At 47.3% G+C, this 13,405-nt stretch overlaps 1 protein-coding gene across 4 annotated transcripts in view; it reads right to left on the bottom strand.

Moving 5' to 3' along the window:
• The window catches only part of LOC144299332 (neutral ceramidase), an 87,605-nt gene that overhangs the window by 49,481 nt on the left and 24,719 nt on the right, over window positions 1-13,405 (bottom strand). For all 4 annotated transcript variants that reach the window (XR_013366035.1, XR_013366037.1, XR_013366036.1 and 1 more), the window contains exons 6-8: window positions 8,225-8,401; window positions 6,662-6,789; window positions 5,432-5,509 (exon numbers count right to left, since the gene is read on the bottom strand). Coding sequence is in view for 1 of the 4 variants with exons in the window: in XM_077874873.1 (XP_077730999.1) it covers window positions 5,432-5,509; window positions 6,662-6,789; window positions 8,225-8,401 (383 nt within the window). In the remaining 3 variants the exon portion in view is untranslated. The remainder of the gene's footprint in view (window positions 1-5,431; window positions 5,510-6,661; window positions 6,790-8,224; window positions 8,402-13,405) is intronic.

The raw sequence follows: 13,405 nt of genomic DNA, 5'->3' as shown, positions 1-13,405 counted from the left end.
TAATTTTGCTGGGGAACCTAAGCCTGCTCTAAAAAATAAAGTCCATTAAAAAACAAAAAACTATGCTAACCCTTCTACAGTGCTATTATTGATCACTGTGGTCGCAGGGCCAGCCAAGATTCAAGGGCTGGAGGAATCCTCTCCGTGTCTTAACAGGTCCCATAAAGTCACTCTGTACAGAGTACACATGATAAGAGTTCTTGTTGCTGCCATATTTGGATACTATAATTTTCCATTTAAAGTTTTTTAAAAAATATCTCTTAATTCTAAAAGGATAAGAGAAGGAGAAAAGGCCTTGAAAAAGAGAGACAAATAGCACAAAGTGAAAAGATACCCAAAAAGTGCAGATACATAATCATCGCAATTTCTGAAAATAGACGAAACTCACTTATGAGAAGATGAAGATTGTCAGAGCAAAATACATAAATAAATAAATACATAAATACAGCTATATGATAAGGGACACGTCAAAAACGTAAGAGCAAATAAAAGTTGAAAGAAAATGATAGAAAAATATACTTGCAAATTCTAACCTGCAGAAAGCTGAGTTAGTTATGCTAGCATGAGAATACAGAGATTTTAAGACAAAAAAATCATTATTAGATGTAAAGAGAATCACTACAAAACATGCACACACACACACATACACACACACACACACTAGCATGTGGAGAAACACTGTTAGTATTTCTCAGAGTATTTTTTTTTCTGAGTATTTTAAAGCTTCTAGTGCCCAGAGTGAGTGGAACCAAGAATCTACTTTTGCAGAATGACCTTTTGGACACACTTATTTTTTATTATCATATGTCCTACAGTGGGAATTGGGCAGCAGACAATGTACCTGAGTATTGACTTTGAGAAAAGTAAAGCTTGGAGTTAATTTTTCTATCTTTCTACTTGCTTATATTTTTTTTTCATTTTTCCATGGTGAGTTTGTATCATTTTTATACTAAAAAAAAAAAAAAAAAAAAGTATACTTGGAGAGAAAAAACTAATAGCCTCTCAAATCTCTTCAGGTTAAGAACATTCCAGAAACCCAAGTCCAATGCCTTCTGCCAGTTAGGACAACTGGTTTTACGTCTTTGGTTTTTAAACCTTGTAAACTTTGTTTTTTAAGAGATCGACTTATTTATGAGAGAGAGAGAGAGAGAGAGAGGAGAAGGCGGAGCAGAGAGCCGCACCGGTGCTGGGCCTGACGCAGGACTCGATCCCACGGCCCCACATCAGGCACTGGGCCCAGATCCGAGGAGCAGCGGGACTTAGTGCAGGAGGAGGCAGCTCCCCGGGAAGGAGCAACTCGGGAGGAGAATTAGGGAGCCTGGGAGGCGGAGGGGACGACGGAGGAGAAGGCCGGGAGGGGCACCTGGGGACACTGAGGTAAGCACCCGAGGCCCGAGACAATGGGGGGCACAGCTGGCAGGGAGGCCCACATGCCGCGCAGCCCAGGCCGAGCCCCAGGTCAGCGCCACCTGCACCCATCTATCTGGGAAGCACCCAGAGGACCCCTCGCACACCCCCCTCGGAGCAGGAGGCTTGGCGCTGAACAAAGCAGAAGGCAGGCCCTCCCTCGGCCTCAGGCCGGGGTCTCCGGGGCAGACGGGGTGGGGGGGGGGAAGAGCCTCGCCGTCCAGGGGGGCCGGTGGTGGAGCTGGGGACACGGGCCTGTGCAGCCCACAGGCTCGCCACCAACCAGAGGGCCCCCCAGGGCACCTGCGCCTGCCCTGAGGCCTGGCCCTCGGCCCGGACCTCTGGAGCCCCTGCTGGCTCCCCCTCAGCGCTTCCTCTGGTCACCCCAGGATGGCTCTCTCAAGCCCCGGTGTCATGGTCCCCGTTGGCGGACAGACTCCTGCTCTGAGGTGCTTTCCGGAGCCCCCCAGAGTGACTCGTGTGAATGCCACACAGCTTCCATGTGGGCTCAGAACCCGGGACCCCCCACACATGTTCTCCACCACCAGTCTCCACAGTCCTTTACTGTTTCTGCGTGAGACAGGGTCGGGCAACAAGGCCTAGAGTCCTTCCTGGCATAGACAGGTCAACGCCAGCAGCCATAGAGGACTTAGGGACCCGTGGACTAGTTTCACGCACATGAGTCTATTCCAGTCTTCAAGTCCTCACCCTTCTTGACCCGTCAAGAGCCTCTAACCCCCAACCCGGTTTAAAACATGTGAATGATTTTCCACTCCCCATGGTCTAAAGACCAAAATCTTTATCAGAGACCTAATCTCCACTGCTCACTGCCACCCACACAGCCTCCTCTGCACCCCAGCCACACAGACCTTCCATCAGCCCCTCAGATGGGCCACCGGACCTTTGAACATGCTTCTCCATCCAAGTTAAAGGTCCCTCAGCTGTATTAGATGTTCCAGCACCCACCCCTTTTCTGCCAGTTAATTCTCACCCTTCCTTTGGTTTTTAACTCCATTGTCACTCCCTTAGGGAAACTGTTCCCAATCTCCCCGAGCAGGTCAAGTCCCTTTAAGGTAGCTACACATACCTTCCTTTCATAGCACTTAACTCCACTATAATCATACGATTATACAATTATAACCCAATTATAATTATTTGTAGACTATTTGGATACCTTCTGTCTCTACCAGGAAATAATAAATCCTATAAAGGCAACAACTCCATCTATTTTTGCTCATCGGTGTATCTACAGTACTAGCTCAGCCCGGGACATATATACTCTACAATATTTAATAAATGAATAAATGAATAATAATCTGTGGAGAGATGATAGTAAATCTACATTTGAGAAATATGGAGATTGAGTCTCCGAGAGCTCAAGGGATTTGCATGGGTGTTTGGTTCCAAGGTATTGGATTCCTGATTTCACGACCAGGAACTGTACCATTCCAAGGACTGGGGAGCTCTGCATGGCACATAGTAGGTATCCAGTGCAGATTTGCTGAAGGAAGACATGAGGACAAAAATGAAAGTAGGCAAGGATCAATTGTGGACTTCAATATGATTTTTGGGGGAAAGAGAACAGTCTTGGCCGTGACATTGGACAGGTCATATCACCTTCCTAGGCTGTAGCTGAGCTTTGAACTAGGTGATATCCATGCTCCGCAAGTCTGAGATTTTGTGCTTTCAGACTCCTCCTACCTTGAGATTCTGTGTAACAGCAGACGCCTACATACGGGGGCTGAGTTACTTAGCAGCCCAGGTTTGACTTTATGCTTTGGATCATTTTTAATGCATTCAAGGAGCAATTACCGCTATGCAACCAGAGGCGAGTGCAGGTGCAATTACATCAAGGCTAACATATGGCGGCTACAAAAACAATGGAAAGTTATTTCAGGGTGTTAAGCACAGCAGATGGAGGAGAGCTGTTACAACCTTGACAGTTGACCCTGGGACTTCTAGACCCATTATATAGTCATATGCCAGGAAGCAAAGAACATCTGGCAAAAGGACGGCATTTTTTCATTTGCCATTGGCATTGCTAAATGGTTCGGAAACTAATAAAAGGGAATCGTGAATGGTCTCAGTCATCCTGCCAAGAGTTAAGTAGAAACTCTAAGGGGAAAGGCTCCTTCTTTGCCCAACCAAAGTGGAATTCTCTAACTAGTCGAAGATACATGCTTGTATCCCGACCGTCTCCAACCAAATTTCCCACCAAAGTAACCAGCAATCTGGAACTAGCTCACCTTTCAGATTCCTCCCTCACCTCCTCCCTGACAGTAGCCCATACTCTGGCCTCACTGCTTCACTGTATTTTCCTGGCTCCATGAGAAATCCCCCAGGCTCCTTCAGATCCAGTTAAACATCATTTTCTCTATGAATCCTTCCGCGACGCTCAGAAGCATCGGTGCCACCACCTCCAAATTCCCACAGCATTTATTCATGCCCCGGTGGTAGCCCTGTTGGCCATCAGATTTATGCTGTGATCACTTGTCTGTCTGTCTCCTTCCCCTGCCCCAGTCACCCCACGAGTCTGTAAGACCCTTCATGATGGGGATCATGCCTTATTCATCACAACATATCCCCAGCACACGGCTGCGTGTCTGACATTGAGAAAGTCGCTTGAGTGAAACACCAGGTGGCAACTAATCAGTAGATGAATTAATCACTGATGAAAGAATGACTCTTATTTTGTCAACCCATATAATAAAGTTTATTTTATCAGGGAGTTTTTAGTGACCTTGCTCGGAACCCAAAGACGTAACTCCAATGTTAAGGATGTCAAGCACTCTGGGAAGCCAATAATGGTGGTTTTTCATCTTGAACTAATCCTATGAGGTATCATTATCCCCATTTTCAAATGGAATAGTTGAGGTATAAATAGGTAAGTTACTTTCCCCAGGCCGCAGGGTTACTGCGTGGCAGGGCCAGGATTTGAACTCAAGTCCTAAAACCTACGCCTAAAACCAGAACACTTCACCACCACGCTGTCCTCCATCTAGTTATAGGGCCAGCCCTAGTCAGAGTCCTTAATGTTTTCATTCACCTTTTATTACTTTTGATTAAAGATAAATTTGACTTCCATAGAAACTTTCATGTGAGGACTTCATCATTCTATCTCATAGGCCTTCCGCCTTTACTAATACTTATTATCGACTCGCTGCATTTAAAGTAAGAAAATCGAGACATAGAGCAGTTAAGTAACTTGGCCAAAGTCGTGCAGCTCATCATGATGAGAACCTAGAGTGAACCCAAGCCACCCAGGCAGTGCCCACACGCCATCTTATGCTTGCTTCGGGCATCCTGCATCACCTGGAAGTCCACACATCAAGGCGTCTGGCCCTGTTCCCCATCCAGGCAACTCCTGAGTCAGTCTAATTGCAGGACAAATTTCACAGATGAATGCAAATGCCTTCTTTTCGAAGAAAACAAAATCCACACTTTCTTACATATAAAACTGAACTAAAATCCGTGCCAAGCTGTAATTTTACCTCATCTGCCTCCTTGAGGTGGCCTTGATTCTGCTTCCATCACTCATTAGCATTGTCCTACATTCGATTTAACTTATTTCTTTTAGGAAACACAGGCAAGTCGTCTCGAACCCATAATCACTTGCCTGGTTGGTCAGAGCATTTTCTAATTTTACCAAGAGATAGTGGTCCACCATCATGGAAGTTCCATATAGGACATCTTGATAGAATGATAAGCACTGGTATCAACTGAATCCTTACGTCATATGCCAGTTGCTATGTTACCCTTCTCCACCCAGATCCCTCATTTACATTATCCTTTAACTCGCCCTGTTTTCCAGGTGAGGGACTGAGGCCTGGGAAGCTGAAAACATTGTCCCAGGGTCCATGGCCAGATCCCAGAAAGGCCTGATTCCCTGGACTTCCAACCACTCAATGTATCCTCAGCCTCTGCTACTACTATTCCAGTCTCTTCCTTCCATCACCCCTCCTCTGTGATTAAGGAAAATGACCCAGACAGAATAAAAAATAATAATAATAAGGAAACAGAGTACCTTATAAGGCCCAGCTCAGCTCCATCCAAATCTTCCATTTTTAGGACGACCATTTCTTTGTCAGTATTTGAAGAATACCTGGTCAGCAAAACAAAGAAACTCAGTCACTTCTATGTCAGGGCTTAGCCCTGTTGTACGGCCAACAGCAGAAGTTGACACAAAAACCAAAACCAAAACACCTTTCAGTATGTGAGGAGCCCTGGTCTGCTACGTAGTGTCTGACAAACCACATCCGAGAATTCGTTCCTCAGCTAAAGAAGTGGTTTGCCAACGCTGTCAGAGTCAGGGGCATCCGGCCAGCCAACTGGGGACGGAATCTACATCTCTCCGTAATATACACGATCTAGTTTTTCTTACAAAAAGGATTTGTCTTTGAAATTTCTACTCATATCAAATTTTAATGGAATCTCTTAAAAATAACAGGGAATAGACAAAATCAGAAAACACTTATGACCTGCAGCTTTAAGTGGCTCTTTCATGTCCTTTCAGGGGAAATCGGACGATGTTATCTAAAAATCAACTCCTTTGAAATCTATTGGAAAATATGCAGATGAATGTAAAATGTCAAGTGGTCAAGTTGAAACAGAAATATTCTTTTACTTTGCCATAGCGGCCCCGTGCTTCTCTTCTGTTGCAAACCTGGTTCAGCACTTAAAAAAAAAAAAAAAAAAGGAAAGAAAAACACAAAAGAACTATCTCCCTTAGTTGTTCCATTCAATTATGCTAGTTTTGCTTTTTGCTCTCCATTCCCGTTTCTTTATCCTTTTACGTCCTCTCTCTCTTGCCACATCCTCCTGGACAGAGACGATGTCCTCTGAATAACACAGTAAAAAGAGCTACTCGTTAATTTAACAACTACACCTTGTGCACGCTTGTATCTCCGCTGTACAGAAGAGGCTGAGAACCAATGAGTCACTATAAGCCAGTCACCAAAGGTCACACGACTAGGAAGTGACAAAGCTGAGCTGAGACCAGAGTCGTCCCCGATTCCACAGCTGGGAGGCCTTCCACCACGCGCAGCCGGCAGCGGGCAGCCTTGTGTGCAGGGTGTGCGTGCCTGCGTGTGCACATCTCACTTCTTCTGCTCTTGGATAATGAGCGTGTTTGACAGTTAGGTTGGCTTTTCCGCTCCGTCAGGATCCCGCCGTTTGCCTCCACCCAACGTGTTCTTGGCTTTTGTGACCAATCGCGGACGGAAACACAGGCGCTTACTCTGACAGTCGCCCTCACCTGGCTCGCTCTGACTCCGGATTCTGAAGGTAAGAATAGGGGCTTCGGTTGATCTGAGCACCTTCCACAGTTCCTTTCTTGATGAAGATCTTGCCTGGTTTCATGTTTCTGTGCGCCATCTCAATGCTCTGTGGGTCAGAGAGAGAGCGAGAGCGAGTTGTGAACCTAGCAACCTGCTGGGGCGAGGCCTTGTTCCACGCGAACAGAAGAGCCTGTGGACGATGTCCTTTGTCGCCCAGCTGCCCCTGCTACGGGACCAGAGCCCGAGTCCCTGGATGAGCCAACGTCACCCTGGGGGTGTGCAGATGGCCTCGGGGCTGAGACACGGCATTGTCATGACCCGGGAAGCTCGCGCCCACGGGCTCCTGGATGTCTCCAGGCCACTGTGTCTGGCACCATCCGCCCCATCGGGTGACCTGGAAGCAACTCCCCAACACAGGACCAGAACTTGTTTACATGTAGGTGGTCCCCCCACCATACCCGCTCCATCCCCCCACCCTCTGAGGCAAAGGTTTTTGAACTTTTCTAACAAAACCACAGCAGGCAATACACCTTCCATCACCACTTAATACCCATTGACGTGGGTGTGCTGAAACAAGAGGGCACAAGACAAACTACATACACCCTCGCTACGTGTGTTGTATCACGATAGTCCCTGTTTGACTTTGGTTCTGTTTTTTTCAATGATCATTGCAACCCATGAAAATATTTCATGCAGCCAGTCATGAACTGCCAGCCAGATTCTGGAAAACATTGTTGGGAAGACATGTCTGCCTTGCAACTAGATCACTGGGCTTGGGGTCTGGCTTCATGAGAAAAAGTGGAGAGAGACTACATCTAGAAGCAAAGACATGAAGGAACATTAGAAAGGACCCCACGTAGGGATGCCTGGGGGGCTCAGCGGTTGAGCGTCTGCCTTTGGTAGGTCAGGGCGTGACCCCAGGGTCCTGGGATCGAGTCCTGCATCGGGCTCCTTGCAGGGAGCCTGCTTCTCCCTCTGCCTGTGTCTCTGCCTCTCTCTGTGTGTCTCTCATGAGTAAGTAAATAAAATCTTTGCTGAAAAAAAAAAAAAAAGACAGGATCCCATGTAAGGAAACAGTAAGCTGGGAGATGGGGAGAGAGGAGTTAAGAGGCACCAAAACCGGGAATGAGAGGGGGACGTGCCTGTCCCGGGAGGGGGTACCGTGCTGTCTACCACTACCATTGAGGACATGAGCAACGAGGGTGGATTTATCAACAGGATCCCCTATCACGCCGTTTGGAAAATAGGAGGCAATTATTTGTCATTTCTTTTGGTTCCCCGATGAGTTCCTTTTACTGGACTTTGCCCAGAGAATGACCAGATGGGGCCCTCTGAGTTATGAAGGTCGTAGGTGCCCCTTTAGACAACTGCATGAGGCTTCCTGCGGCGAGCTGTCCTCTCCTGCTGAGTCACTGCCTTGGGGCCCAAGGCAAGGATGCTCACCCCGCGATCCCATGAGGACTCCCTCCGTATCACAGCCAGCCACTGCTAAGCACTTGCAGGCGGGGAAGGAGCAGCTCCACCAGGGGCTCTGGGCCTACCTTCACGATGCCAGTGACCATGTATTCAAAAGTTCGATTGCTGAATCCTTCACTGGCGATGACAAACACGGTATACTGGAAATAGCCCGCTGGCCCCGAGTGAGTGTGGGTGCCACTCAGGATGACGTTGTCTTTTCCGTACAATGAGCCATACTTAGTCTGTAGTCTGTTCAGGACCTTCAGGAGAAAAGAAAAGAAAAAAAAATTAGAACGAAGAGGGATGACACAGCAAGTCACCCTGGAAAAGGCTCCCATGAGGCTAATCACCGATCCACATCAGCGACATCCCTGTCGAGTGGCCCTTCACTCTCTGCTTGAGTGTGTTGTCCTGGTCACTGCATCAACACCGACGGTCCCCGCCGCGGCTAACGTCTCACAGACTCTCGCTGGGGGCCAGCGCGGTGTTAGGGACTACACACGTCATGTTATTTTAAAATCTTTATAACAACCCCCAGAGGTAGGTGTTTTCAATCTCATCTTCCAGCTGAGGACATCGAAGCACACAGAAGGCAAATAACTTGCCCGCGGATCTAACAAACAGAGCCACAACCCCGATCCACGTCTCTCTAACGCTGTAGGACCAGTAGGCTTTCCTGTTCATCATCCCACACAGAGGGGCCGCGCCCAGGCGCTGGTCTAAGCACCAGAAGTGTGTGAAGTCCTCACCCTGATGAAGCTTTCACTCTAACGGGGGAGAAAAAGCAAACAGATACGTGTGAAGTACGATGTCGTATCACGCAGGGGCGGATGCTGTGAAGAAAGACGTTTCTGGGTAATGAAGGAAGAAGAGATTGGGGGGTCGGGAGGAGAAGAATCTTTGCAGAGATGTTACCTTTCATCGGAGGCTTAACATGAAGAGCCCAGGCTGGTGGTGCAACACCCGGGGGAAAGCATCCCAGGGGCAGTGGACAGAGCAGCGTCAAGGCCGCTGTGCTGCCTCCCTGCCCCGAACGGAGAAGTCAGCATTCCCTGACACGCATTGCGCTGGGGGACGTCAGCCACCGTGACCTCAAGACACCCCAGCAACTCTGCGGGGAGGCCCGTGTGGAAAGAAGCTATCTCGTTGGCACCAACCTGCCAGCCACGTGGGTGAGCCCCTCGGGAAGAAAAGACCCCTGCCTTCGGGCAAGCCACCCCCAACACCTGCAGCCCCCCACTACGTGAGTCCAACCTCTCGACACAGAAGGGGGGTGCGTGGCTGCCGTTCTAACCAGAGTCAGAATCAGCCAGCCCGGCCTCCCCGGGTGATTTTTCCTGACCCAGAGAAATCCTGAGCAGTAGGATGGGCTGATTGTTGCTTTAAGCCCGTGGGTTTTCCAGGTGACTTGTGGAGCAAGAGACGACGAACCCAGAGAGGCTCGGTGAGTGTTCATGGAACTCATCAACCAGTAAATATCTCGATGCATGGAAAGTGTGGTTGTGTGGCACAGACACGTCGAGAAAATGACAGAGAAACTCCTGATGTTGCCGACTACCTGCTTCTGATTATACTTTTATCATCAGCTTCGATCTAAAATTCAGTATTATTGTGGTTTCCTTGTGAAAGATGTTTTGACTTCTTTAATGTCAGAAATCATTAAAATGATCTAGTGGGGGCCCTCGGTGGCTCAGTCAAGCATCCAACTCTTGGTTTCAGCTCAGGTCATGATCTCAGGGTTATGAGATCGAGCCCCACGTTGGGCTCCACACTTGGCGGCACGTCTGCTTAGAGATTTTCTCCCTCTTCCCTGCTCTCTCTCTCTCTCAAATAAATAAATCTCTTTTAAAAAACTGCCAAACCCAAAGCAACCTTCCTTGATGTAGGATGCTATCACCTAATACCAGGCACTATAATGAAAGCTCCTTTGTGGACGGGATGGTGATTCCTGCTCAGCTCGCGTACCCAGTCCTATTTGTTGGTAGCTGCTCTCAGATGCAGTGTGTTGGGGATTCTGAATCCAAACCTGGGCTTAGCAAAAAAAAAAAAAAAAAGAGGGTGTTTTTGGATTAGCAACACCGTCTACCTCGAGCATGGCACAGGCAGCAGAGTGCTATAAACTGTCAGGAAATGGAAACAAAAGCCCTCGTTTGTTTGCCCGTGTCTGTGGTGTAAATATTCCCACCACAGTGGATTTCAAGCTACCAAAATTTACCAAAGCAGCTCACAAAGTTCCTGAACATTTAACAATCAGCCTTTATGAACACCCGGGTGTCTCTGTGGCTGAGCATCTGCCTTGGGCTCAGATTGTGACCCCGGGGTCCTGGGATCGAGTCCCACATCAGGCTCCCCACAGGGAGCCTGCTTCTCCCTCTGCCTGTGTCTCTGCCTCTCTCTCTGTGTCTCTCATGAATAAATAAATAAGATCTTTTTTAAAAACAGCAATAAACCCTTATGAGCTGGTCCCAGCCAGTCCCCACACCCCCCTGGTACATACGGGAGTAGCAGCAACTTAGATGCTATATACTCAACACACATTAATACATCCATCCGACCTCTTCTATTTCAGGTGAGGAGCGACACCACCCTCATCTACTCATGTGGTCATTGAATGAGGAAGATCTTCCCAACCATCTTGCCTCATTAACCAATCCATGTCCCAAACACCGATCACTAGGTTACCACATCCACATACGCAATCCTGCGATACCAGGCAAATGTGGAGAGGAAATATGACATGACCAGACTAACACCCTCTGACCAAGTAACCCACATTCTCCATCCCAAGGAGTTTCCACGTTGCTTCTGTGTGACCCAGCTCCAGCCCACAAGCTTCATCCCGGTTACATCTTCTTCCACACAGTGATGACTACACTCGGGAAGAAGAAGCATCTGTATGGAGCAGGTGTAACGATCCCGGAAGGGGTACCACCACAAGACTCGACTAAAAGCTGCTGTCCAAAGCTAATTTTCTCACCATTCTGTCACCAAGGCAAGAGGGAAGTGAAATAAAGAACATCTGGTCAACTGTAAAGCTCCCCTGGCCCTACCCCATTTTTATTCCCAGAGAACGATAATGTTAGAATTTTAGAATTCAGTGCACTTCTTCGGGTTTACTCAAGAACCCAGTTCTTAAATAGATAGAAATGACGGCTCTCAAATTTTAAAAGGGAAAGACTACAAGCAGCTCGTAGACATTGCATCCTAAACGACACTTTCCATATAAAGTCCGACACGTGGGACTTGAAGGAAAAGGAAAGAAAAACTCAACCATCTGTGAATAGCCATTATAATTAGCATGTTCCCTCCATCATGAGAGGAGGATGTTTGAACAGAGTGAAGAAGTTACTTGAATGTCGACAGCTCACCCTTCTGTGTTCACTTTCCTATCACTGACACACCTGGGAACCTGCCATAGAAAGAGCTGGAAAGCCACTCTGTTCTCCTGTCCTGCCCCACTGCTCAGTGATCTTCCCGGACCTTCATGCCCTGCTGGAAATTTCATCAATCCGTAAAGCTGAGACTGAGAAGCTCATGCGTTCTAAAGAAGCAGAAGAGCCCCCGTTTAGCTACATTTATTTTCCACACCTTCCCTTGGGTTAACCTGGGATACCTGGGATAAGGAAGTTGGGTTAACCCTTGGGTTAACCCTTGGGTTAACCTGGGATAAGGAAGTTGGTGCATTTAAAGGCCTTCCCACGGCCTCTGGATTGCACGGGGAAGTAACACTAGGAAGAGATGGAGAAATGGTGGCCTGTTGACTTCACAGCCTTCCCTCCAGAGTCCCCAAAGTCCTCCTTTGACCCTCCCATTTCTTCTTATGATCCTACCATTTCCCCACCAGAAGCACAGCTGATGCTCTGAGGACGGAGTAAGTATCATGCTAGTGAGTGTGGGTGCTGGCCGTGGGGTGCCTGTGTGTGCGCCCCAGCCCTGGCGCTTCCTAGCTGGCTAGCTGTGCACAAGCTACTTGATCCCCTGCAACTCCCTTTCCCAATCAGTCAAATGACATACTAATACCACCTCCCTCATTCAGTTGTTTGGAGGATTAGATTCATTAATATATATGAAGCAATTAGTGCATACCTCATCATGGGAACAATGCAAGCACTAGCTTTTATTTCTATTCATTCCCAAATCTTATAAGCAATTTTTGTGACCTCTTACTACCATATAGTATCGCTGCCACCCCATTGACGTAAGACCTTTGTGCCAGCCTCACATGGCATAAGAGAAATTTCCAGGTAAAGTTCAAATCCTTCCAGCAACTCTAGCTTCCCTTTCTAGTTCACTCAGCCTTCCAATGCATTGCAAAACCCCGCCGTGTTAAATCTCCCCCGTTTGAAATACCTAATATGGTTACTGTTTTCCCCACTGTCCCCTCACCAGTAGAGCCTTGACATGAGTTTAACAAAGCTGCCAATTTGTGTCCTCACCCCCAACCTCAGTCTTTCATCTAAACATCACTGGTTAATTATCCTAAACCAAAGCTGGGTTTGCAGTACTCCACCACTCAAATGTTTTCGAAGAATCCCCATCACCTACAGAAGTAAAAATAAACTAGCATCCCAGGCCCTCTTCAATTAGGACCAATGTACCTATTGGTCGTTGGCCTATTTCCAGTTACATGCTTACGTGTGGCCTAAGAGCACAAATCCCTGTCTCTTCAAAGGGATGTGCCTTGTGCCTCCCTGTGGTCAAGCTGTCCCCTCCATTTGATAGCCCACCCTCCCCACATTAACCATTTAAAATTCTTCCCATTCAGGACAGCCCCCGTGGCCAAGCGGTTTAGCGCCGCCTTCGGCCAGGATGTGATCCTGGAGACCCAGATTGAGTCCCACGTCAGGCTCCCTGCGTGGAGTCTGCTTCTCCCTCTGTCTGTGTCTCTGCCTCTCTCTTTCTCTCTCTGTGTCTCTATGAATAATTAAATAAAAAAATAAAATTAAAATAAAATAGAAAAAATAAAATAAAATAAAATAAATAAAATAAAATAAAATAAAATAAAATAAAATTCTTCCCATTCAGATAAAGCAGATGTGGTATATGTATATATATAATGGAATATTATTTGGCCATAAGAAAGAATGAAATCTTGCCGTCGGTAACAACATGGAAAGACCTTTGGAGTGTAATGCTCAGTGAAATAAGCCAGTCAGAGAAAGATGAATACCAGATGATTTTACTCATATGCTGAACTTGAGAAACAGAACAAATGAACAAAGAGAAGAAAAGCGACAAACCAAAAAAACCCAGATTTCTGACTA

The sequence above is a fragment of the Canis aureus genome, chromosome 27, assembly GCF_053574225.1.
Source record: "Canis aureus isolate CA01 chromosome 27, VMU_Caureus_v.1.0, whole genome shotgun sequence".
NCBI lineage: Eukaryota > Metazoa > Chordata > Mammalia > Carnivora > Canidae > Canis > Canis aureus.
The sequence above is the reverse complement of the archived record's forward strand: the minus strand, read 5'-3'. Positions and strand labels throughout refer to the sequence as shown.